General features: G+C 43.2%; 1 protein-coding gene across 3 annotated transcripts in view; it reads right to left on the minus strand.

Moving 5' to 3' along the window:
• glra1 (glycine receptor, alpha 1) overlaps nucleotides 1–25,979 on the minus strand; it is an 84,729-nt gene extending 58,750 nt beyond the window's left edge. Inside the window, exons 1-2 of one of the 3 annotated variants that reach the window (XM_018674995.1) lie at nucleotides 24,603–25,979; nucleotides 1,585–1,709 (exon numbers count right to left, since the gene is read on the minus strand). In XM_018674995.1, coding sequence (XP_018530511.1) covers nucleotides 1,585–1,709; nucleotides 24,603–24,673 — 196 coding nt within the window. In that variant the 5' untranslated portion in view covers nucleotides 24,674–25,979. Of the gene's footprint in view, nucleotides 1–1,584; nucleotides 1,710–12,946; nucleotides 13,443–13,533; nucleotides 13,590–24,602 lie in introns of those variants that run through there. The other 2 variants (XM_051069625.1, XM_051069624.1) reach the window with 2 other exon arrangements.
• Between the last annotated feature and the right edge of the window lie 1,630 nt (nucleotides 25,980–27,609).

The following is a 27,609-nucleotide window of genomic DNA, read 5'->3' on the forward strand; positions in this document are numbered from 1 at the left end:
AATTGAACCTGTTAAATCTGCTTTAAATATGAGGGGAGATTCAGGTTTCCAGGTTTGATCAGTTCAATGGTGGAGGTTCACAGGACTACTGTCAGGCCTGTGTGACCTCTGACCCTCACTGTCAGCTGTTTGTTTTTTGCCAAAATCAGATCAGCAGAGTATGAAAGTGTTACATTTGAATAAAGAAGCTCAAGAGAAAATGCATCAACAAAAAATCTAAATGACACAACTGTAAAATTTGGATCTGCTTCTTAGGAAACTCACAAAAGACATGTTTTGATTCTATGTTCACGTCCAAGCAGCATGAATCCAATCTGCCTAAAAACTCCTGTGCTACATCTGAAGGAACAAAGGTTTTACTCAGATGTTATCTCAGTGATACCACTGCTCTGATTTTGATCAAACTACAGAGGAATGAAGTTTACTCTCCAGATCACAGTGTTAGGTGTCTAAGGTCACAGTGCCTGGACAGTAAACGATACCTGCCCCCACTTTTAAGGAAATGCTGGTCTGTACTGGATTTTCTCAGGGGTACCAATATTTTGTACACTCAGAATACACAAATGACCTGATGAGGTAAATATAGGGCAGTAGAAATTACTCACATCCATTCTGGAAGCCTCAGTGTTTAACATGCAACAAGGCTCAAATACAACACTTTACCCTGTTGATCAGTTCATGTTGAAAAGGACAAGGTGAATCAGGCCAATTCCACTTCTGTTTCTGTGCCTGTGCACTGATATTTCTGCCTGTTCCAATTACTGGAAAGTCATTTTTGGTCAGATGCTGTAGGATTTTTTTTTACTTGTTGTATTATTCATACACTTTAATGAGTATGGAGGGTTGCCCCAGTTCTCCAATGTCACACAAACGTATTAATGTCCAGACTGTGTTCCTAATGTGAGACAGTTTAATATAGAAACCTCTGACATGTGTCTTTATGGGGGTTTCCATTCAGGGAGAGGTCGCTAAATATTATATGATCATCATCACCAACATCATCATCATCATCATCAAGGTCATATTTAGCAGCACGCTCGTGGGAGAGAGGCACATTACCTTGACCACCAAAACAAGCACTCAGGATACTGTGTGGATACCAAGGAATGTAGCCAACTAGCAGCATGATAACTAAAGATCCTCAAATATATTCACTAACAGTCGGATTAGGGCTCAAAGTGCAGGGATGGGGTCATGTAGAGGAGAAAATGGGGTTTTGAGGTCTAACACCTGAAACAAGGTAATTCTCTTTAACATGTTGAGCAAAGGGCAGAGTTACCTTTGTTCCACACTGCAAAGGGCAAATAAAAGAGATTGACAAATTGAGAAAAACCAAAATCATTGAGAAGGTTAAACAGCAACAGAATTTTAGCAAAATCTACACATGAACATGTTTAATCTTCTTTTTTTCTAGTAAAACAAATGAATACAAACCTTCATGGGTGATAATCTTTGCTAAAACCCTTCAAAAAGGCATTTAGAGAAGGTCATAAAATGCAGAGATGATATATTACCGGGTCTTTTCAGGATAACGTTTGGCTACATTCCTGTCTTATCCGACTGAGTCTTGGTGGCAACTCCTACCTTTAAAATTCGGTCGGATCCTGGCGTCGTAACCCGAAACTTTGCCCATGAGTTTGTCCAGGAACTCGGAGGGCGGCATCGGGGAGGCGGCTTTCCTCGCAGCAGCTTCTTTCGACGCCGCCAAGCTGGAAGACAGACAAACGTAAAGACTGGTTAGAGAGAAAATGTGGAGGGATCGTAATGAGAGAGATCGTCTGACAGGCAGAAAGACAAACGTGAGATTAGATAGGAGTCGTAATTCATCAACAGTTTGCGTTGTTGAGTTTCACATTGATAGCAATTTATCATCTGTAACGGTAGCCCGGCAGCAAAGAGTAAAGAGACAAGGGTCAAAGGTCACACTAGCCTGAAAATAGATCATATAAAACAGAGGAGACAAAACAACAGCATCGGCTGCAGATACAGATCATTTGCATTCTCCACCTGCTTCTCCAACACCTGTTGTTGCTAACAGAGAGCTGCAGGACTGATCCTAAAACCAGGAAGTATTCTCCGACATAAAATGGGTCAGTAAATCCCCCACTCCTGATGTTTGAAGCTTTTACGTGTCTTAAAAAAGGCGGTTGCTAACGAGTGTCTAAATGAGACTACAGAGGTTGTCGGGGACGTTAACATGAAAACCCATCTACTCACCAGTCCACCTTTACAGCCTCGTTGTGTTTCTACTCACGCTCTTTCAAACTCTCACTAACTTTCTAAGAAGAAAGGCTTTTGTAGAAGAGCTCAGAGCTAAATGAAATGACCAGTTGGAAGCTTAGTGGTGGAGACGTTGACGTCATGTGACCGTGGTGTAGTTGGTTTATAGCCTAACATTAGCTTCTTACTTCAAACATCAGAACAGTGGTGTTCATCTGTGAAGATGATCTGATCAACTAATCCCATTGGCGTTTTGTGGAGGAACCAGGCTGCTGCTAACTTCAGGACTGGACTACAGAAACACATCATCACTGTGGGACTGTATTTAGTTGTAACTGTATGTCTGCAGCTCCCAGTTTCCACTTTGTTTTAAAGTCAGAATGAAATTTATACATTTTAAAAACATATTTCTGCCTTAATTTAATTTTGATGTATTATTTTCTCTTTTTTGTAACAAACCTTTTGTAAAGGTATCACCCCTTGAACGCCCTTCACTCACTGTTTCTTTGTTTCTATCGCTTCGCTCCTGGAGGTTATCCCAGCATGCATTTGGCAAAAGACAGGACCTGTCCACACCAGGGCTTCAAATAAGATTAATTTCTCCTCATTTACTGGTAATTTCATTTAGTTTTATCTAATTTGATTAAAAACTGAATAATTAAAAGAGAACTTTTACAGTCCATGCTGACTGGAGTTTAATGCATTAGTGGTTATTACACACACTTCTTTTCCTAAGGTGGTTATTCAAAGTAATGTTCTAATTCACTTAACCAGCACCGTGTCCTGCTGAGTGCCACATTGATTTTACAATAAGGCCGTGGTATTTGCACAGTTGACTTCTTTACCTTATTAAGCCCATCATGCTCATTAGACGCTCTCTGCATAATGTCAAATCCCCAGTACGGCCTTTAGCCACACACACACACACACACACACACACACACACACACACACACAACGACTGCAGCACTGACAGTCAATAACACTGCACACACACACACACACACACACACTGATGGATTGAACCAAAGTACACACACCTGAAGTTTGTTGCTGTAGGGAAAATGAACTCCACATACATCAGACTGAATAACACAAGGACAAACGGTCAGTAATTGGTTCCCTGTTGCCACGACAATCGTCACGGTAACTGATAAACCACGGCCGGAAAATATATCTGACTCGTTGTATACAGTAAATGTCGATGTCAGCTCGATACACAGCAGGCTTCATCGGACTGGTTTTCCTGGGATTTAATGAGCTGAGGGCGGTTTGTGTTCATTACCTGCTCTCAGTCGACGGAGGAATCTAAATCACTGCACTGCACACACACGGACAGATAATTCATTCACTGACTTTAACCTGAAAATAATACAGCCTTAATCTCAAACGTCTTACTCCTGACACACTCTTTTCTTAATTACTTTATTTTCTGCAGAGGAATATTGTCTGTTTCTACATGTCCTGACTTTCTCTCCGAAACATGAGGTGAGTTTCCAAACCAGGTCAAAAGCTTTGTCCTCACTCTGCAGTAACATCCTGACTTTACAAACATGTCCTCACTCTTCAAACTTCACCATCTTAAAACCTTCTTATAGGCTGGATGTCATGTGACCAGTTTGTTAGCGGTTTGTGCCTTTGGTTTTGCCTCTCAGGAAACATACAGGCGCTGCAGACATTACTCTGGGCTGAAAAACCCACAGCAACTTATTCAAACTATTCATGCTGAAAACTCTGGAATCGATGCCACATTTTCCAAAAACAACATTATCTGTCATAAAATCAGGCTCCTGTCAATAAATGTTTTAGAAGTTCTGGATATCTGCAGTGATCTCTTCATTTAATTGGATTTAGATTCAGAAAAAAAATGATTTGTTCGCTGGATCTTTTCTTTCTTTTAAATAACATCAGAATTTCTCCTGTGAATTTATCTGCATGGCAGAATATGCACTTTACATTCCATGACTAGAAAGTAGAAGTTGGATATAAACAGGGAGTATAATGAGTTTATTAGCCTGTATTTGTTCACATTTTGTTGAATTGACCTAAAAAAAAAAAAAAAAAAAAACACATCCATTTTCTTGTCTCATTTTTCCAAAATATTCTCTCAAGGTCTGAAACTTGATGAGTCCTTATAAAGACAGAGTACGTGACCTGCAGGGACTGTGGGGCTCATTAGGAGGATACAGATTGAGTTTATCTATTAATCACTCGCTGCTGATGATCAGTTATTGATGTTGCTTTTAGCTCGTGTTGGAGGCTGTGAAAGCGATCTAAAGAAGTGAGATGAAATGCTGTGCTGCTGGAGTTAGATCTGAAAGTGAACTGACAGTGACTTCATCCTGAGCAATGACTGAACTGACCCGTGGCCTTACAGTAGAGCTGCATTAGCAGCCACTTGTAGTGCAGTTTGTATGTGATTGCATCATTTCTCTGTGCGCCTGGAGAAAGAGCGTGGACAGCAGTGTGATCTGGGCTATAAATAAGCTGCTGTACTGACCCATTTCATTTGACTACAGCTCCACAATGAGCTTTGTTAACCAACAACACACACAAAGACACATCAGCTGTGATTCCACTGCTCATCACTTTCATTAATTCTGAGCAGTCACCTCCTCCTGTTGATAAAACTTTTGGCATTATTTTACAAACTGATGCTGATTTTAAAAAGAAGTGACGACCTCTTTTTTCCTCTTCTATTAAACTCAGATATCAAAACTTCCATCTCAAACGTGATTCTGAAATATTCTGGATGTCTTGTGCATTGATAAGTTTGAATATTTCAATAAATTGAAATATCACATCTTCCCAGTGTTGGAACAAGAAGCTGGAGAATCACAAAAGAGTCTGAATTTTAATTAATATGACAGTGAATTATTAAAAGGCCTGGACACAGTATGTTACTTATATTAAATTCAGCTGGCAAAGGCAGCCAAGTCATTTCACTTTACTGATCAAAATCATCTTTGAACCAGTGAGAATAAACATGGCTCATAAAAAATGATAAATATGGATGAAAAATTGATTCGGTGTCTGAGGAGGATTTTTCCTGACATGCATGTTTTATTTTGGTTCTGGCTGAGCCAGAGTTTCACCGAGCGAGAAGTTATATTCTGTGTTTATGAGGAATAATTCATTCTGGTGCTAGAACATTTTCACTTTGCAGCACTCAGACATGCAGTGAAGCAGCAGTCAGTCTCAGCCATCCAGACCTGAGCGCAGGTCTCAGCTCAGCGTATCAATGATTGAAACCAGACAAAATTATTTCCACAGGAAGTTGAGTCCAGGTTTCTGATTGGAGCGACGTGAACTGGGTCTGGGCTGCGGCTGAATAATCTTTTTTACTGAGGAAGGTTCGTGAGGTCTCTGAGTGTCAGACATGATCAGAGCTGGTCCAAACAGACTGGTCTCAGTTCCAATTATTATTATCATCACTACTAAATAACTATACAGCTATAAAGAAATTCAGTTTTGTTAAATCCTCCCTGTCCCCACTGAGGAAGGAACTAAACAAATGATTTTCTCTACTTCCTGTATTTCTGTCTGAATATCATTTACTCTGGATTCTTGAGCAATTCTTTATTTTGACTTGAACCATTATTTGAATGGCTCAGCTTTTTCTTTATGTTATTTCAACATTTCACTCCCGATCATTTGTTCTGATTTTGAACAGTATCTGTGTTGTTGTTGCTTCCTGTCAGTAACTGATGGTTAAATGTTGCTGTGACTCTGTTGGACAGGAAACCTACAGCAGCTTGTCTCTGTGTTATAAATAAAGTTAGTTTTGCCACTTATCACTTTATATGCCATTTCACTTTATCACTTTACTTCTTGTTCTTGTACTTATTTTATTCCAACTATGCTACTAAATTACAGTTCGTATTGTTGTATATTGTATATACCTATGTTACTGTAATCTTTGTGGCATTTTGTTGCATTTAGCTACTTGTTAATTTATTTTATGTTAGCCTTTATTTTATTAGCTTTATTCCTATATATTCCTTATAATAGCTTTATTCCTACTCTCTCTTCACACTGTATTACTTTTCCACCACTGTATTGCAACTGGTGCACAGCAATTTCCCTCTGGAATAAATAAAGCTTCTTGAATCTTGAATCTTGACTTTTAAAAAAAGCCCAGTCTAACTAAAAGTGGTGATGTTTCTTCTGTTTGTTCATGGAGTCCAGAACCAGCACCTGACCTTCCCTGACCCCCAGTTAAAGGCTGAAACATTAGCTGTAGCTCCTGATGAGAGCTGCATTAATCTCTTAGAAAATAAAATGACAGACGATACAGTCGATTGTGCTTAAATTTTCACCTTCTAAATGTAAAACCCTGCTAACCGTGACTTTCAATATGGTAAACTGTGACACACGCAGCGTGATAAATAGCACCATTAGCAATTCATAAACACGTAAATGCAGTCGGCGCTGTCGCTTTATCAGGAAAGTGCTGATCAGAATCACAGTCGGCTGGGTGAAGACGGGAATTATGGAGCAGCCGTGCACAGAAAACTAAATAAAAAGGGACAAATCCCATGTTAGTTCTTGTGTCATGATGTATTCATGTACACAAACACTGAACACACACACACACACACACACACACACCGACCTTCCAACCAACTCGCCCTCATCAGTGAAAAACATCAGAAAACAAATCATGCAGGACACTGAGGAGGCTGGGAGGGTGGTGTGTGTGTGTGTGTGTGTGTGTGTAGAAGAGGAAGAGGAGGAAGGAGAGAGGAGGGGGGGCGGAGGCGGAGGCGGAGGAGAGCAGTAAATGAAGTTTGGCTGCTGTCTCCGTCCACGCTGCCACCAGCCGCTCAGCTCACCCTGTCTGTCAGGTCACCGGCCGAGCCGCCTGCAGAGTCACATGACCTTTTCAACACGCAACACACACACCCAGAAGCAACTACCAGGGATGGAGGCAGCCATGCAGTCTGCGTCTGTCTGTGGTGTTAAACTGTGACGGCGCTGTAAACGATCATAAATCATCAGACTGATGACGACGTTCTAATAATCAGAGGTGAGGATATGGATGAAGCTGCTGAAAGTGAGTCAACATCAGATAAATAACACGAACGAGGCCGTTGTCGTTAAATGTCTCATGAATGACAATGATGCTACGATAATATCTGAACCTTCCTTTTCAGGAACACTGAAGCTAAAGCTGCACAAGACAGCTAATGTTATAAACCAACTCCACCACGGTCACATGACGTCAACGTCTCCACCACTAAGCTTCCAACTGGTCATTTCATTTAGCTCTGAGCTCTTCTACAAAAGCCTTTCTTCTTAGAAAGTTAGTGAGAGTTTGAAAGAGCGTGAGTAGAAACACAACGAGGCTGTAAAGGTGAACTGGTGAGTAGATGGGTTTTCATGTTAACGTCCCCGACAACCTCTGTAGTCTCATTTAGACACTCGTTAGCAAACTCGTTAGAAAAACACCTGAGGACCATCGAGCAAGAGAAGCAGCTTCCACCTAACTCAGAGAGGACGACGCACATCACAGACTCTATCACAGTGTTTACTGCTGAGGATTTGTGTCTGTATTCAGTCGCTGAGAACCAGGATATGACGTCCATCTCAAAGATGTTTACTGACACAGAGATCCTGACACTGTAGAGACAAAAACTGAAGGTGTTAAAATCACTGTTATTAATGTCATTATGGATCATTACAAACACTCTGACTTTGAAAGTACAAAGCCGTCACTCTTATACTCTCACCGCTCTTATTGTGATTTTTTTAAATGAAAAGGCTCTAAAAAGACTCCTGTCCTGTAGCTGCTGAGCTGGTGAACACAGTGCAGCATTCAGCAGCTGAAGAGCCAGAGATTTCCCTAAAACAGAGCTAACAGAGGGAATACTGGACTTTACAGGAACACCTCTCCAGGTGAGTGATCATGTGCTGGATGTGTAAACAGCAGCAGCTCAACATTAAAGGTGATCGTATGTCACTGTGCTGTTTAGTTTTTCCCTGCACGGCTGATCTGATGTGTTCGACTGCTTTACCTCTCCACACACAGTCCACAGTGGATATTAATGTGTTAACAGCAGATGTTGATTCATACATTTAATGTCTGAGAGACGAGGCTCTGTCTCTGCTGCTCAATGATTCACAGTGACACTGATGAAGATGTAATGATCATAAATCAGAACACAGATGATTATATTAGACCCATCATGACTGATGATGTTAATCAGACTGAAAAGTTTAACATCACATTACAGATGCTGTCATGGCTCTGATGAATGATGGTCACATGTTGTTGTGTTGGAGCCTGTTTGCAGCTCCTCTCACTGGTTTTAGTCTCCATCTTTAGAGGGTGACTTTCTTTTTGGTAAATTTACACAACAAACATCCATTTTAACTGTTTTATTCAGTGTGTTTACTGTTTGTTGTGGAGAGGAGACCTGTGAGCATAATTCAGCTCCTGAACCATCAACACTGAAGGAATCTGAACCTGCAGATTAAACAGATGCAGAAGCTGCATCAGTGTTTCAGTCCATGCCCAGTCCACAGGACGTCAGAGAGAGGGGGAGCAGACACAGTCTGAGGGACTAAATGACAAATAGTCTTGTAGTGTTTGACTCAGTCTGCTGCCTCGTGATTCAGTCGACTGAAATACATTTGAAATTTGGGACAGATGAACACGTCGACAGAGCTCGCTGCAGGCCGATCAGAGCTCAGATACATCAAGGTCTGATACATCTGTGGCCTTTCAGAGTCTGAGGTTTTGACCTTTAGTTGCCGACCTCCCATTTGGTGAGCCTGTGCGTTTTTAAATGCCAGTGCACAGAGCAACATGTGTCAAAGTTACATCAGAATCAAGCCAGAGGTGTCGGACATGTCACCCTGGATGACAGCAGAGCAGAAACACACAGCTTACCACTCATGTCCTCTCAGAGTTTCACTTTTTAAACTGCTTTAAACAGAGGTTTAGCTGACACACAGAGACAGCCAACAATCAGAGGTTAAAGGTCAGAGGTCAAACCACTAAATGAGAGATGAAGGGGTTTTTAGGACTGATGCAGTCTGTCTTTAAATGTTTAAATGACATTTAAAAGCCAAATTCATGACTCACTTTATACAATGCTGTAATTTAGCATTTAAAGAAAATACAGTAACTCTACGTCTGTTTTCTGTCAGAATGCACAATCTGCAGCACATTTTGTGGAGACCCCATCAGACCCCACCCACCACCACCACCCCCACTTGTCCTTGTTGTGGTGACAGAAGGTCGTGTGTCTGCAGGCCAACACTGCACTTTACTTCAATCCTCCAAAATGAAAACCTAAACCTAATCCTCTGGAACAAAAAGGAAAACCTGCACAGATGTTGAAAACCTCGACTGACAAAAGGTCAAACCTTCTTCTTCCTTCCTCAAACAGCATCATATGAAAACATGAATGTAGTTTTGGATCTGGACACACTGGACATGACATGTAAACAGTGACAGCCAAAAACCAGAAACCTCAAATATCTGACACATTTCCTGTTCCCTCACTTTAGTCTGATCCGTAACACATGCTTTGGATTTGGTACAATCTGTTTATTTGTTGGTTAGTGGTTTCCTCCCTGGATAAACTGTGTCTGATCACAGATGGAGAAACGTCTGGAAACTCCTCCATCATCTTTTGAGCCAAGTTAAAGGTTTTAGAGGCCAAATCAGCAGCAGGCTAAAAAACTGTTCTGAAAACTCAGCCATGAGAGAGCAGAACTAAAGTCTTTTCATCAGGAGACAAAGACACCATCACACCATCGTCTGAAAGCTATAGTGGAAAATAAACTGTCCCATGATGAATGATCAGAACAAATGGCTCTATCATCTAAAGTTTAATAAGCTGTAAATTAGAGGAGTGTGTGTGCTGTGGCTGAGCAGAGAGGAGCGATGGTCGAACCTCAGACTTTCAGCCTCACACACTCTCCTGCTGGGAATTAAACTACAGTGAGATAAAGTGATTTTTCTGGAGGCTCCTCTGGGACTCCTGCTGGTCCTCAGCCTGACACGACTCCTCTGAGGTGGAGGTGTTCAAACACAAACACTTCAGTTATATCTCTCAGTAGGGACGGGCGTATTGTTCATGATATACCGGGAAAAAAATCCTCACAATAAGAATTAGTTATCCTGCAATAATAAAGATAAACTTTAGTTAATGATGTGTTTGTGTGTGACACAGCTCACAAACAGAATGAGAACAAAGATGGTGGAAGGCGAAGTTGAAGCTGACGAGGAGTTCATGGCTAAACAAGCATCTTCCTTGATAATCTTAATAGTCTCTACAGAAAATCAGACGTGCTGCAACAGCTTTAATAGGAAAAGGATGGTAACACATCCGGTCTGTTCCACCTCCTCAAACACAAACCCGAGTGTGAGGAGGAGGACGCAGCAACGTCGAGTAACGTTAAGAAAATTCCTGCTCAGATGAAAGCTACTGACGTATTTTCTCATCACATTCCTGATGATAAGTAAACAGAAGGACACGACAGAGGCCAGAAACACGTTGCTGCTCTAAACCATCGAAAAGGAAGGACTCAAGTGATAAATCCAGAAAATGGACACTAGGTATCAGATGCCTTCCAGGAAGTATTTCTCCAGCACAGGCCAGCCCTGTTTGGACTATTCTGCCACTGTTTGTCATGAGAATATGAATAAATACAGAATCTGTGTTTACATTAAAAACTTGGGTTTGATTGGATCATTGCTGTAAAGTGTTCTGCAGCACAGCTGAACTATTTAAATGTAACTGGTGCAGTTTAGTCGCCTGTTTGATGATGGGTCAGTTTGATTTCTTCTCTCAGCTCTGCATGCAGCTGTCTATTCTACCATTATGTGGTTATTGTGATAAATACCAGGAAATACTGTCACAGATTCAAACCAATTTCTCCTTCTGAAAATGAAACCTCTACATCCACAGAGCAGAGGCTCTACCTCGAACACTGATATGAAACGGACTGAGAGTCTGAGGTGTTTCAGTTTAAATATACACTCAGCTACACAGACAGCACACCCACCGCTCCATCTGATCTGTACAAAGCAACCCTTTAACTAAATCCCATTTATCAAACTGATGTAGAGTTATTGTGTTAACTGTGGAAATGTGTGATTACTGTGACCAATGAGATTAAATCACACACATTTCCACACGTGACTATCCTGTTGTGATAATTGCCTGTTTGAACACTAACTGCTCCCGAGGTCACGACAGATGTTGAGAGCCGGTGCAGTGAAGTCATTGGCGATAATGATCGATAGTTCAGAGATAAACAGGCTCAGGTGTCAGTGGACGACCTGCAGAGAGATTCACCATCTCTGAACCATCTATGATCAGATAATGGACCTGTACAGTTCACACGTTCAGTCGATGCGCATCAATAACAAGACATCAGAGGGTTTTTTTTGTGGTCCTTCACACTTCATCCAACTCTTTTCTCTGCGACTGCAAATTAGGTGGATCAGATTATCTCAGCGCCAATAATTCCCGCCGCGACGTGACGAATCCGAGCTAAATCCTCTTTACAACCACGACAAGTGGGAGAGTGATAGGATCAAGCTCTCGCATAAAAACAACTAATTTCTGTTGTTTGAACACAGCTCGCTCTCTCTCTCTGCAGCCGTGATATAATAAAGAATAAGAGTGTGAAATGGCTTTCAAATTAGCAGTGAACAAACACACTGCCAGGCTGATGACGGTGCAATCAGATTAGTCACAGATTGGGATTACACCAGCGCATCCTCGACACAAAGATAATTTCCTCTGGATGTGCAGAGTGGGACAACTGAAGTACACTGACACTGGGAAACTCAGAGGAGCTGGACAGACCTTCATCTGGGACGTGGCATGAGTAGACTGGGTTTATTTTAGAGCTGTAGTTTTGTACTTTTTCCAGTCTCCTGTGTTCTGTAAACTATGAACAGCAAGTCAACTTTTAGGACAAATAGTTGGAAATATTCTGAAAAAAAACAACAACAACAACAATTTTCTAAAATAAGAAAATAAAATAGGCAGCTACAACACAGTCCAACTGCCTGTGATTATTCATCTACATCAATGAGTATTTTCATCACACATGAATCCAAAGGAAAACAAAGTATTACGTCCCTAAAAACCAGGCAGTCCAATGTTTAATGTTATAATCAGTATAACCCTCCTCTGACTGAGCTGTAATAAACCCCCTCCACAATAAACTGGACAAAACTCTGTACTTTATATTATCTTTCTGCACTATTACGTCTGTGTACACTGCCTCGCTGTGTCCTGTTTATTTTATCTCTCTGTTCTTCTGGATTTATAATTTCTGCCTATTTCTTTTATCTTGTGCTGTCAACCTTCCAGCTGCTAAATGACCTTTAGTTTTTCAAACTATGACAATAAAGATCTATTTTATTCTAAAACTTGAGCTAAACAAGTTTCTTGTTGGTAATTCCAGAGAAAAGTCAGAAATCATCAGAATTTAAGCACCGTTAGCTTGCTAGCTCCCCCTGCTTCTCTAAGATCCACTGTTAGCAAGTCAAGCTAACTAGCTGGCTAACGTTCAGTTACATTAGCTAACGCTCGCTAATTAGCCAGCTAGCATGATACCGTTTATCCATGCGGAGGCGCTGCTGTCCCACAGGGTGTAAACGGACCAATTCAACATGGGAAATGTGACATGGTAATATAAAACGAACATATTTTACTGTTTTAAAAAGGAGGACACACAGTAAATTGTTACTCACTGCTGCTGGACTCCCTCCAACCATCTGATATGACAGAAACACGGTCAGTTATCAGTGAGAAATCACAGTGAGCTAACATTAGCCTGAGAGATGTGTCTGCAGGAGCATTTATAACGACGTCAAACACTTCAGGTCACAAAATAAAACCACGTTGAGCCGCACACACGGTGCCTGAGCCTGTAGCTTTACCTCACGTGTGTGTTCACGAGGAGACGGTCAGGTGACTGTGATGACGTCATGGTCGTACTACCTGTCTGTAGTTTTTGTTCCTGTCTGCAGCAGAGTTACAGGCTGAACGGAGTCGTTTTAAAAAGGAGTCCAATGTGTTTCAGGACGTCTACAGGTGTCTGCTCTCTGCTCTCCTGGCTAATAAAGCCCACCTGCTCTCACAGTTCACACTGTGATTCTCTGTCTCCATGAATAAACCAGTTAACTGAATAAATCCACCTCCCACTCTGACTGAACCACACTGACAAAACCAGAGCTGCAGCCACAAACAGCTGCAGCAGGAGAGCAGGAGGCTCAATGAGGAGGAGGAGGAGGAAACTCCTGCTCTGTCTTTTTCTTCCTACAGGAAGAGAGCTCACCATGAAACGTCTGCTCCACTGTGGTCGTCAGCTTCAACACCTGGAGGAGCCCACACACTCTTTGACCTGTCCTAACAGGTGAAGCACAGGTGCAGCTGATAACAGTAACGATGGCTCTGTTCCCTTTAGGATGCAGGGAGCTGAACCAGTGAGGCAGCAGCACAACAGTATGGTCCTGGTCCTGTAACAGCCGAATGGAATGAGGCCGCTGTTACCTGATACACCTGAGTTTAACAAGCTGGAGTGTGTGTGTGTGTGTGTGTGTGTGTGTGTGTGTGTGTGTGTGTGTGTGTGTGACAAACAATAAAAACATAAACTATTGTTGTCAGTGTCTGAAAATCAGACAAAACAATTCAAGTATAAGAAAGTGTTTTTAAATCTGTGTGAAAAGATGTTTACTTCACAGACTGTATTTAATGTGGGGAAGATGGCCGCCGTCACAGCAGCTCAGGTAGAGATATCCTCATACTTTTACAGTAAAACCTTTAAAACTAACCTTTATTTTACAGCTAACCTGACACAATAGCAAGTAATTCACAATAAATAATAATCTGTTCAAATTATTTAGCTAAAATCAAAGTTTCCAGCTCTGCTAACATCTGCTGCTTTTCTTTCTTACATTTTATCAACGAAAGAATAAAAATATCCAGGAAATGATCAGATTGATCAATAATGAATCTATCTATTGAATTTATTTATTTTTGTGTTCTGACATTTAACATATTGATTCCTTCAGCCTATGTACAGTGGATGGATGGACTGTTTTCATCACTGTGACCTGATGGTTCCTAACGGTAACATGTGTATTATGATGATGATGAACCTACGTTGCTACTGGCTCACAGTCAGTTTTGAGTTAGGCCTTATATTTTCTTTCATATATTTCTCACTGTGATGAGTTCCACATCAGTCAAACATGATTTAAACTGGTTGTTTTTTCCTCATGTAAACACACACTTGAATAAAGTGGAGTGATGAAACCAGTTCACAGTGCCAACACAGCGCCTTTCCATCTGCTTTGGTTGATAATCTTCCCCCTGAGCGTCCTGTTCTCCGGGTTTCCACGATCAAAGTTGGGATTTGCTTTAATTATTTCAGATCAATGCTGGCTGTGGCTACGGTGGAGACCTGTGGCCAACGCTGAGGCAGCAAAGAAGAAGAAAAAAACAGCTGAGTCGTCCTGTGCCGGTGTCTGATATGCACACAGCGAGCAGAGAGAAGAGCGAGAGCGAGGGAGAGGTGTGGGCTAATGCATGGCTCCAATCATTAGCCTTAAGTGTTCCTCATTATGTTCCTAAAGCCTCTGAAGACCTGAATCCCTAATTGATCTCATCCTGGCATTTAGTAACACTCAGGAAAGCAAAGGGCCGCTGGCCTCCCTGGCACTAACAGATAGGCTGGCTGGCTCGCCCTGCAAACACTCGCTCATCACTACAGATGAAGGCCTGAGCTGCATCACGCTCCGCTCCACAAACCACAGCAAAACATTCCCACATCCACAGGGCGAAAACTCAAATCCCTCGCTCTGATGTGAAAGGTGTTTTCAGGAGAGATTGGACTGAACTGTTTGCAGATAATCAGCTGAACTCTGCTGCTGCAGTGGACGGAGCTGGCCTGTATTTTCTGCTCCTGCTGCCTGAGCCCTGCCAACATTTCCAACGTGCTGCAAACTCAGTTGTTTTCTGTTCAGATTCTGCTTCCTCACCCAGAGAGCACCGCAGGAAATTTCCACACAGGCTCACATGAATCACCTTCACTGTCCTGTGGGAAATTTCAAACGCAGTCATGTGTGGACGTTTGATTAGTAAACGTTTTCTTTAAATTCCTCACAGCCAGAGTAAACTGCTGGAGACAACATGAGCCTCTGCTCCTCACTCAGGTTTACTGTGCAGACACCACCTGACTGTCAGGTGATGTAGTAAACTTAGCTTAGCATACAACATGCAACACAGCGGGAAACAGTTCAGTATGTTACCTGATGATCTGTGACTCAGGACTAAATTATTGTGGAACTATTGGAACTGTTTCTTGACAGCTTACCCATCCACACAGCATTTGTACGGCCGTTAGCATAGCGAAGGTGTTAGCATGGGGAAATGTAGGAACCATAAGATGTAAATCAGTTTTGCACTTTACAGTGTCAGGCTAGTTGTTTCCCCCTGCTTCCAGTCTTTATGCTAAGCTAGGCTAATTGCCTTCTAGCTCCAGGTCCAGAGAGACACTGATACTGACCTATTCATTCTTTTACAGCCCATTGTGCTTTAATCTGATGCATGTTCTCAAACAGTGAACATTCACTACATGTGAAGCTTCTGGTCCCTGGAGGACAGATGATAATCCAGCTCTGATTCTGTGGTACAGTCTGAGCAGCAGTTAGAAAGAGAGCATGTGATGATGGACACAACATCAGTGTAACAGGGACTGAACCTGTGACCTGAAATCACTGAGTCCTGTTGGTATTTGCTCTTTTTTCCTCTCGTAACCTTTCAGGCTTTTCACTGCATCACAGAGCCAAATGTTAAACAGAGAATCAGTTTAACTCTGATAAACTTAACTGAACTCTGATCCTAACTTAATGCTGAATAAAGAACAGACGGGTTTCACTCGGGTTCAGAGCAGGTTGAGTGACCAAACTCTGCCAGGGTTTGGGGTTTGATTCCCACTGGGACCTGCCATGTTAAAAATGTATGTAGTGACGGTGCTGTGAGGCTCTCTGGATACTTCCAGCTGTAATATGTTTTATGTGATATTAAAGCTTCTAAAATTAAAAAGCTTTGAGGGCACGTTGAAAATGAAACTTGAAGTCTATATTTAAATTCCCAGGCAGCAGACATTTGCACAGATTCAGTCCCAGAGGGCTGCAGCTCGCACAGACATGATTCCTCAGCCTGTTTCATTTTTAATCATTTAATAATCCAGATTTGAAACTAATGAAAATATTTAAAAACATATCTGAACAAGCAGATACATGATTTTTTGGGAAATATTTTCCTTTAACATGAATTTCCATCGTACTTTATTAATTTCCCTGTGATTCTGAGTGTTTCTGTTCTTTTGTGTTTATATTATTCTATATTTATCTGTAGCTGCAGCAGAGTGATTAGTATTAAATGAGAAAACTCTCTGCATCTTAAACAGTAAACGAGAGTTTGTCTTTAACTGCTCAACCAGCTGCAGTGACCAGGAACAGGCCGATCACACTCTCTATTCCTTTGTTTTAAACAATGAAAACATGTGATTCATTCAATGTCACAGGAAACAAGGTTCATTTATACAGACATCGTCAGTATGAAAACACTTGAACTACGATCAGAGGAGACTTGAAAACTCAGCTTCAGTTCCACAACAACAAACTAACCGTCCTCATCTCGTGTCCACTTTGATTACAGAAGCAGCTCTGAACGTTTCCAGGAACTCACCTCCACTGTATCTGAGTTACAGCTCTGAGAGCCCATTAATAATATCCTGTTATTTATGGTGTGAATCCGTCTCTACCTGTTGATCAATAATGTATTATCATATATCAAGTTTTGGAAATGAACCTGCCCAGAAGTTAATTAGTGCAGAGAACTCCACCACAGCAGTCGATTGTTTTTCATTAGAGGACCTGAGAAATTGATCAGAGGAAAAAATATATATGTTATGATTTGTTCTGATGGGAGATGTGAGTGATGAATGTTGGCCGGGCACCTGCAGAACAAATGAAGCAGCCTGAGGGCCGCTTCATAAATAACACCGCTGCTTTAATTTGGCTGAAGCAGGAGTGTATGCTAACTGACAGAGGAGCAGCAGGCGGAGGACGGCTGTGCTCTCCACCTTTCTGTAGTGTCCTTGAGCAAAACGATAAATCCCAGCCTGCTCCAGGTCCTCTGCTCTGTAGCTGACCCTGACCTCTGACCTCTGACCTCTGACTCTCAGACGGCGGTGTCCCTCAGAGGATCAGAAAGGATTATTGAAATCAGAATCAGGTGCAATAACTTACAGAAACCAAATAAGACGAGTCTGTTATCATCAATCACTGATAATCAATACACCCCAACAGTTATCATGTGACATTAGACATGACTGTTTGCTTTGAGAACCTCAGCTCTCTACATGTCTGCTGCAGTGCATTCTGGTCTATTGAGCCTGCTGCCTGTGGTGACACAGTTTTTAGTTTCAGACCAAGTTTTCAGTTCATTTCACATCCTGATGATTCAACCTTTTTTCCTGTTGGTTACAAACTTAAGATTAAAAATGGAATTAAAGCAGATAAACGAGTCAGTCTGTACTGTGACATCCTGTGTGTATCAGGGATGTGAGGGACGAGATGGAGACAGTATGTAGCTGCAACTAGCATGACATGAGCACTGAGGATTCTCCTGCCACCTTTAAATCAGCAGAGAAAATAAACAGCAACAGACTATATACAAACAATATATAAACACTGTCCGAGAACAGAGCCGTACACCGCAGCTAACACGAGCTAACACGAGCTAACACATGAACATATCCCAGTCTGAGCTGTGCAGCTGAAACCATCTCTGAGCTCTGTCCTGTCTGAAGAACCCAGTACTGTGCATTAGCTCGACTCACTAGCTGAGTGTATCGTCACACCACTAGTATATAATAGTATAATATAATAATAACTGACATCCAACACATGAGACTTTGGTTATTTGCTCTGGTTTATATTGTTCTGTCACTGTGAGTTTGAATGTTAACATCTGTCTCAGGTTGTGAAGCTAACTTCCTCTTCTGTTTGTCGTTCTGTCTTTACACTTGTGCTTGTTTGAATTATTTTAAAGGCCCACTTCTGTATTAAAGGTGCACATTTTCATTCATTTGTATTGTTGCCATGTTTTGGGTAAAACAGAGCCCAGTTTTTGAGAAGGAAATCTGTCTGTCCTGGTGCCAACCACCTTTTATTACTTCTATGTTTTCACAGTGAGGTGGAGGTGAAACATCTGATCAAAAGAAGACGTTTGTTTCAGTCACTGCAGAAACTACCGGTTAGTTTGTTGGTTTTTGATCCAGCAGACTGCAGCTCAGATTTCAAATCTTCCAGTTCTCTGAGCTCTGTTGATTAAAGTGACATTTGAAGGTTTTTCTTTCAAACTTGAAGCTGAGTCTTCTCAGTGCAGACGACTGATAGAAACTGCAGGTGTCAGTGTCTCGTAGTTTCAGTCTTTAGGGAGTCAACAGTCAAATAAGTCAAATATCAACAGCTCTTCAGCTCCGTGACTCATTCCTGACTCCAGTCGAAGTGTCGAGTGTTCGTCTTCAGTGTTTCCTATCACTTCCATATGAGCAGCTCAGTTTTCCCCAGAGAGCAGTATTTTTATTTCTTTTTCTCTTCAGGTTTGACCTTGGACTTCACACTGAACACAAACACGTCTCTGCTCTTGGTTGTTTGTGTGAAGTTCGAGGTGGAACTCACGAGGACTTTGTAGGAAAACAGCAGCGTGAGTGTAAATACTGATGACAGCCAACACTGAGTCACCACACGTTCACAGCTAATGAACGCCACAACTAGAAATGTTACACCGAGTGAAATATCACTCAAGGTAACGTGACGCTGCGGTAAGTCACTGTGTCACAGCTCGGCTTTATCTGAGCTAACCTTTTATTTAATGAACAAACCGCCAGGACCTTCAGTCTTTTTTTAAATCGCTCTGCTCTCTGGAAAGAGTCAGCCCTGTCCCAAATTCAATCCTGTCCGTTCAGGATAAGGACTTCTATTTAATATCAAGACTCGACAGCGTCTGACATCCAGGCCTCCTTTACTTCAAATAATTTAAGGAAGCCGACGAATGACCTTCTCTAAATCACCAAATTTCAACATCAATTTATTTCATGAACTGGTGGAGTCGGATTTAATTTACCCTGTGACGTGATGTGTGTGTGTGTGTGTGTGTGGTCTCTACATGCAGCTGCTTTTTCAAGGCCAGCTCAAGGTTACCTTCCAGCAGCAGCAGGAAAACAGCGGCTGAATATTCGTCCCGTTAATATAAATTATAGATCACATTGTCCTTATAGATTCTGCATATATTTTCCACTTGAGCGGCGTCTTGATGTTGTTGCTGTGAGAGAGCAGCGGCGGCCATTCGACAGCCCAGAGGTGAACTGCTCCGATTACGTGTTTATGTGGACCGTTCACCGTTTCCGCTCCAGAGAATACAGTGTTTTATTGAATACAGAAATCCATAGAAGGAAAAGGTCACTCTCACATTTCGTTCGTGATAAAGATGAATAGTTTGCATACTGTGGGCTGCGGCACGCTCGTGTGCTAATAGTAACGATCTGCTCAAGCACCCGGAAACGAGAGAGAGACGATCAATCTGCGTTATCACGGCAAGGAGGATGTGAAATGAGAAAAGATCAGAAGAAGAAAGGAGCGTTTGTTTGTGTGGAGACGCTGTGTTCTCCAAAACCTGTAGATACTTTATCTGTTGCACTGCGACAAACGAAGCCGTAAAAACCACACGGAGCCTCCAGCGCCTCATTTTCCTCTTTAGAAACAGTAACAAGTGCAAACAGGAAAGACCGAGCTGCTGTTTCAACACTCTGAGGGAATGAATTCTGCACATGACTAAATCTACACCAGTGAATTCAAATGGCAAACTGTGCATATGCTACAGATTCAACATGAACATCATGTAGAGGACGGCCTTCCTCACAGCTTCCTGCTCTAACCTCAGAAATTCTGCTGCTCCAACAGCTACGACCTCCTGGTAGAAAAGCAGTAAGGCAGAGATGTCAGTGGCTGTTCAATGGCCTGTCAATCATCCTGACTGACTGATTGGTATTCCCTGATGGTCATGGTTTGTGCATTGGCATTCTCTAAGTGCAGCGCTGACCGCTTTGATTAATCATTCCTGTCTGAGCGGTCGATAGAGAGCGGACGATGTGCGGATGAGGCCTGAGGAGCGATGTCACGTTCACCCTGTGCACGTACAGTCTGTGATCCTGGTCCAGGATCAGAACCAGGCTCAGAACCAGGCTCAGAGACAGAACAGGACTGTGGTTTATGTTCTAACACTGCCTCAGTCTACAGCACACAGCAGCTGCAGCTGATCGTCTCATCAATCATCCAACTGGTTTGCTTTGTGTCTAGTCAGCTTGTTAGCCAGTTAGCTGCTGCAGCTAACATCACCCTCTGCTGCTGTTCAATCACTTCCTGCTTCAGACCTTAAAGATGCAGTTCACTGCCATTTAATCAGAAAACACAGCAAAGGGACGAACCACTGGTCACCAACATGTTCCAAGCAAAGATTCAATAACCTTATTGATAGAATGTATTTCCTGCTCCTTCACAATAAAAGCCTCATGCGATTTGTCTAAAACAGCAACAGGAAGTGATCCCTTTGATTTAGCAGTAATTTAACACAGCAGAGGAAGTCCTAACATATATATATAATAATTACTGTCAGGTTCTGGTTGGAGCCCTCACTGTGGAGGCTTTGGAGGATACTGATGCAGGGTGAATGATTTCTTAGATCATCCAAAGCAACCAGCACAGTAAAGGATCAGCTTCACTTCCTCTTCAAACCTCTGACAGCTGTTGTGAAACGAGTTTCTCCTCATTTTGTTCAAAAAGTAGAACCACTTGTTAAAAAGTGGAGATGTGCTGCAGTGAGGGAAATGAGCTCACCTTCCTGCCTCCTTCTCTCACCTGCCCTGACAGAACTCATAGATTTAAACCTGAATACAAGATTAAAGGTTTTGTTGAGATGGTCCAGTGTCCGTCTCAATTCTCTGCTCTCCTGCCTTTCTGATGAATAATAGGAGCGGAGACAGAGCGAGAGGAGAGAGAGATATGTGCGAGCATTAAATGTGTATTCATCAGGTCTGGCCCCGGCCATTGACAGGCTAATCAATGTTTAGTAATAAGGCTGAATGTGGAATGAGGTGTGGGGGGTCCAGGTCGGGATGGAGGGGAAAGAGATATCAATTAAGCAGGGAACTGCAGAGTCCAGGCCCGAGGAGCTGAGACGGCAATATCCAGACTGTGGTTCATTAACTAAACAGTGCGTGCTGAATGCAAAAGCCCTGCAGCCGCCCCCACCCAACCCTCCAACACCACCAGCACCCAGCCCAACTGTAAACGGCTGCCACATTCAATGGAAATGAGGGAGTCGCTGCAGCAGGTAGAGAAACACTTTGATAGTTCACATAATGAAAAACCTCAGAGGCCGTGCAGGGAAATAATATCCACACGTGATGCCATAAAGCAAAACGTGCGAGGACCCTGAAGGTAACACGAAGCAGGACACAAACAGGTTTCCAAATTATACTCAGAGATATTTGCATACAATATGTATTCAGAGGACAGAGGGAAAACAGCAGGTTAAAGTTAACTCAGTTTGTTCCCACTCAACAATAAGATGAACTCATTTAATACTGGACAGATTCTGATCATAGGAGAGAATACAGTTTCTTCATATTAAATAAATCCTCTTTTATACTTCCACTACATTTATTTACTGATTGTACAGCTTGTGGTTTTTTATTGCATTTAAAGAGTTTCATCCACTTAAACAAAGTAGAGTTTGTTTGTGGATCAGTCTGAGAGCTGCCTGGAGATCCATTTGTTCCTGTGAACACTGAAGCTCGAAAATATCCTCTAAATATAAATTCCTGGATCCTACATTTCCCATAATGCAACTTGATTGTATTTGTCATGTTCCCTGCCTATTGTCTCAGTCTCCTCCAGAGACACAGAAAACACGATGACACTGTTTTTAACTGGTAAATAAAACGAATCTCTTTAAACGAGTTAAACTAAGTTTCATTAAACTGCTTCTCATCTGTCGATGCATCAGTCAGACTCAGTGACAACAGATCAAACTCTGAGAGGCTGACACTGTGATCTTCTTTCAGCACAGATGTGTTCGGTATGAAACTGTTGTTGTTATAATAATTCACTTGTTACCTGAGCTTGTCACCCCCCCCACCCCCCCTCCAGAAACCTGCTGCTAATATTCCTGATCCCAGGAGAGCGGTTTAAAGCCTGTGAAGGGCAGTGACACTTTCACACCCTAAATGCATTTCACCTTGTTGATGATGCATTAGTCGTCTCACCGTGGCCTGGAGCCACATACCTCCACAATCACCTGTCCCTCCTCTCTACCTGTCCTCCACCTGTCCAACCGCCTGTCCTCTGACGACACAGAGACGTCTTTCACAACAGCCTTCAACATATCTGTCACTAAAAAGGGATGGGACGATATACGATCGTATACGGCGCCATCACGATAAAAAACACTCACAATAAGTTTATCGTAGTGAATTTCCATCATCGGGATAATCATTAATATCCTCACGACTTAAATAAAAATCGTTAGCCAGGTAACGTTAGCTATGTAGCTAAACAGCAGATAGCTCTGCCAAGATGTAACGTAAAGTGACTTCAGTTTGTTTTGGAGCCATTTTCAGAGTTTAAAGCATTTTATCACAATTATCACAATAATATTGTGAACTGTAATTATTACTGTAAACACCAGTCATCCAAACACCAGTCACCAAACACCAGTCTCTAAACACCAGTCTCCAAACACCAGTCATCCAAACACCAGTCTCCAAACACCAGTCACCAAACACCAGTCATCCAAACACCAGTCACCAAACACCAGTCATCCAAACACCAGTCTCCAAACACCAGTCATCCAAACACCAGTCTCCAAACACCAGTCACCAAACACCAGTCATCCAAACACCAGTCACCAAACACCAGTCTCCAAACACCAGTCTCCAAACACCAGTCACCAAACACCAGCCACCAAACACCAGTCTCCAAACACCAGTCACCAACACCAGTCATCCAAACACCAGCCACCAAACACCAGTCATCCAAACACCAGCCACCAAACACCAGTCTCCAAACACCAGTCATCCAAACACCAGCCACCCAGTCATCCAACCACCAAACACCAGCCACCAAACACCAGTCTCCAAACATCAGCCACCAAACACCAGTCCACCAAACACCAGTCATCCAAACACCAGCTGACAGCGACGCCACCAAAACAACGACTGCAGCTTCATGTTTACGGCATCATCTCCCCCTCGAGCGTCCAATCACACAGCAGCGTCACCACATTCCCCCGCCCACTGCTGCAACATGACGACCTGGCTGCAGGGGGTTTGCACGCAGCATGCATGTAAGAGGGAGCTTGATGAATAGGCAACTTTAGGAGGCAGCAGAGATGAGTAAATGTTGCTTCCAGCAGGGAGGGGGACTGGACATGACCTCAAAACCAACATGGCTGCACCAGGGACAAAAAGAAAATATGCAGAAATGTGTGTGTAGCTGCTGGAGGGAGCACTCGCTCACAATACGACATGTCTGCAAAAAAACAACATATTTTAACTCTGAGAGAGAAACGTCTGACTGATGAGTTGTTTTGGTTTTCTTCTGTAAACTGATGAGGAAGCAGCAGCTGCAGCAGAATGTGCTGCTGTTAATCGATTAATGGATCTCTGGTAATGAAAGAAGAAATTACAACCCAACCTCACAACAACTGATTGTCTTATTGAACCAGGGAGACGAATGAGACGAGGTTTTTCAGGACAGGAGGGCTGAAAAGTGAAAAACTCCCCCTCCTCCTCCACAGTCCCTCTGTTCCAGTCATCAGCAGCTTCAGGAGTCAGACACAGGAGCATCATCCAAATGTCAAAACCTGTGGTGCCCTGCGAGTCTACCCCCCCGCCCCCCACATGCCTGTTGACATCCTGGAGAAGCCCGTCATAACCACAGTCTGCCCACTAGTGGTCGCTGTTTGCTCCTCCCTCCACACACACACACATACACAGTCCTGCCTGGATTCAGTCCGACTTCATTCAGCTCAGTAGTGCGTGCATGAGCAGAAACACACTCAACCCAAAAGCAACTTTCACAAGATTTCACCAGGACCCCCCCGACCCCCCCAGCCCCTCCTTCATGACTTCTGAAAGGAGCTGTAATTCTCATGCATGTCCCAAACGGCAGCAAAGCAATAAAAATGCAAATTTCAGTTTGATCAGAGCCACACAGATTACACACACATCATTTTCTCCGCTCAGCAGCTCCATCTCATGCCTCTGCTTACCTGAAAAACACTACCGTTTCCCACAAATAGATCCCCAGCGCGTTTAGTCGGCACATTTTTGCCAGTCTCATTTTGTTTGGAGGGGGGTGACAAGGTGTTGTGGAGGGAGGGAGGGAGGGGGTCACACTCTTGAGAGGATGAATTCCCCTCCAGTAAAAAAACAAATCCCTTTAGTGGTGGAAAAGGAGGAGGAAGAGGAGGAGAGGGGAGGGGGGTTTGTGGTTGTGGTTTATGACCTCCAAGGTGAGCCGAAAATGTTCCGCTTTGTGTGTGTGAGTGTGTGAGTGTTTCAGATCCCGGAGTCGCCGGTTCCGAGCCGCGGGATGCTCATGACCTCACCGGCCATGAAATCACGCCTGTGTCCGCTCTCACGCCTCCGGTGCCGGAGCCACAGCGGGAAAATCCACAAAATCCAGCAGAGATCTGCGCTCAGGACCACGGACAGAGGCAGGCAGAGACACCGGCGGGGCTGCGGGAGGGAGCTCGTCCAGGTTTTGGCTCGGGGGGGTGGAGGGGGGCAGAGGGGGAGGAGGAGGAGGAGCAGAGGGGGGGTTCACGGAGAGGAGGTTAGCCGCTCACAGGCTGCTGTTAATGGACACACAATTACACCCAATTACTGAGAAGTCCAGTGTGCGCGGTCCACAGGAGAAATGAAACATAATCCACCAGGAGAAAGATCTGGTTCTGCTGCAGGAAGCTGCGTCTCAGCGGCTCCACAGGACTGACCAACTGTGCATGTGTGTTATATTCCCTGATTCCACTCACGGAACAGACCCCACACAGAAGAGCTGTGTCTGATCTGCGGCTCTGCTCTCACACGCAGCCCAGACGCAGCCGGAGCGTCGCTCTGGGTCCGTGCGTATCGGCTGTTGCGGGACTCCCGGCGCCGCCGCTCAGAGAGGGAGGTCTGCGGGTAGAACAAGTCTGTCTCCGTTTCTTCCTCTCCCTCTCCTCCTTCTTCACCTCCTCCTGCCGCTGCTGCGTCTCCTTCTTCTTCTCGTACTTGTCTCCCAGGGGCGAGTAGTAGTAGTAGTGGCACTTGGCGCTGCAGCAGCACGGCTCAGCTACTCCCATTGTCTGGTGGTGGTCAAGTTGGAGACGCACCGGCGGTCGCTGCTGCGCTCCGCATCCGCTCCCATCCGGGCTCCGCTTCCGTTAGAAAGAAAGGAATAGACCAGTCCCTGCCCAGCAGAGGTGACAGTGTTAGAATAAGGTGCCGGGCTGATGTGGACCATCTTCCATGGCAGGAGACACGGCAGCGACACTGGCCCCTGCCTGGCGCGCGCGCACACACACAGACACACTCACACGCGCGCACACGGAGGTACAGTAGAGACAGCAGAGCCGGGCTCGGTGCGCTCCCACACTGGATTTTCTTGCTGCAGTCATTTAGCAAACTCCAAAAAACGCACCTCGCAGTGGACAGACACGCCCACACCACGCTGTCATTTGGCCAGCGTGGACCCGGAACCTGTCACTGATTGGCCGAGGGAGGTGTCACTACCTGGACACGAGCTCTGCCCCTTACGCATAGATTCCCTGAGGAAAAATCACTGTAATAAGAAGTTAGTGTTGAGTTTGGCCTGAGCTCAGAACACGGAGATGGTCTTAAAGAGATATATGATGAGCCTGAGCTTCAACTGAGTCAGAGTCACATGTGGAAATCAAATCAATGAAAGTAGAATAATAGAAAATGAACACACACTGAGACAATGAGGAGAGATGATAGAAAATCAGTTTCAGTGATAAATGTTTTAAAGTGTAATAGAAACAGTTCATCAGCTTTTATAATCATTGAATTGCAGATGTTACTATCATTATTATTTGTAAGTTTTATTGTGTCAGTTATATTCGACCTACAGGAGCAACCCAAGTAATCAATAATCAGTTTTACCTGATCAGATGTTACATCATCACATGATGGCTGATTGTGATTGGCTGTTTGAGAAACAGCATCACTTATTCTTTTCATTTTCTCTGTGGGTTATTCATTCACATGAGGAATCATTATGTTGAAGGTAAATATAGAAAACAAACATTTATATCTGTACACTAAAAGAACCAAAGAGCAGGTCTGAGGCTCTGGTCCAGAGCAGGCTGCATGGTCTCCAGAGGATGAATCTTAGTCAGCTGAAAACTGGTACAGGAATTATAATGATGTTAGTGACACTAGGCTCTGCCGCCACCATCAGGCACAATTCAGTTGCACATTAGAAATATTCAAATCTGATGGTTGGACATTCATCATCCCCAGAGGATGAACTCCTGTGGGTTTTAGTTGATCAGATAATCTTCACAGATGAACACCACTGTTCTGATGTTTGAAGTAAGAAGCTAATGTTAGGCTATAAACCAACTACACCACGGTCACATGACGTCAACGTCTCCACCACTAAGCTTCCAACTGGTCATTTCATTTAGCTCTGAGCTCTTCTACAAAAGCCTTTCTTCTTAGAAAGTTAGTGAGAGTTTGAAAGAGCGTGAGTAGAAACACAACGAGGCTGTAAAGGTGGACTGGTGAGTAGATGGGTTTTCATGTTAACGTCCCCGACAACCTCTGTAGTCTCATTTAGACACTCGTTAGCAACCGCCTTTTTTAAGACACGTAAAAGCTTCAAACATCAGGAGTGGGGGATTTACTGACCCATTTTATGTCGGAGAATCAAAACCTGAAAATGTCTTGGAGCTTGTGTTAAAACCACAGACCTTATTTCAGCACATTTAACCAGGAACACACTGACAACAGGAAGAGCTAACATGCTAACATGCTAACTGACTTCCTGGTTCTAGGATCAGTCCTGCAGCGCTCTGTATAATTCCTCATATTGTGGTTCATTTACATAATCTATATGACGATGTGTTATAAATTCAACATAAGATTACACAAACTAATCCTTTAATTTTCCAACAGAGACTTAACTGGGTGGCTCTCTACAACACTGTAAATCCTGTATGTTAACATTCTGTGAATAATATCACAGTGATGTCTGTGATGTTACTAATTCAC

This window comes from Lates calcarifer, unplaced genomic scaffold, assembly GCF_001640805.2.
Source record: "Lates calcarifer isolate ASB-BC8 unplaced genomic scaffold, TLL_Latcal_v3 scaffold_62_131, whole genome shotgun sequence".
NCBI lineage: Eukaryota > Metazoa > Chordata > Actinopteri > Centropomidae > Lates > Lates calcarifer.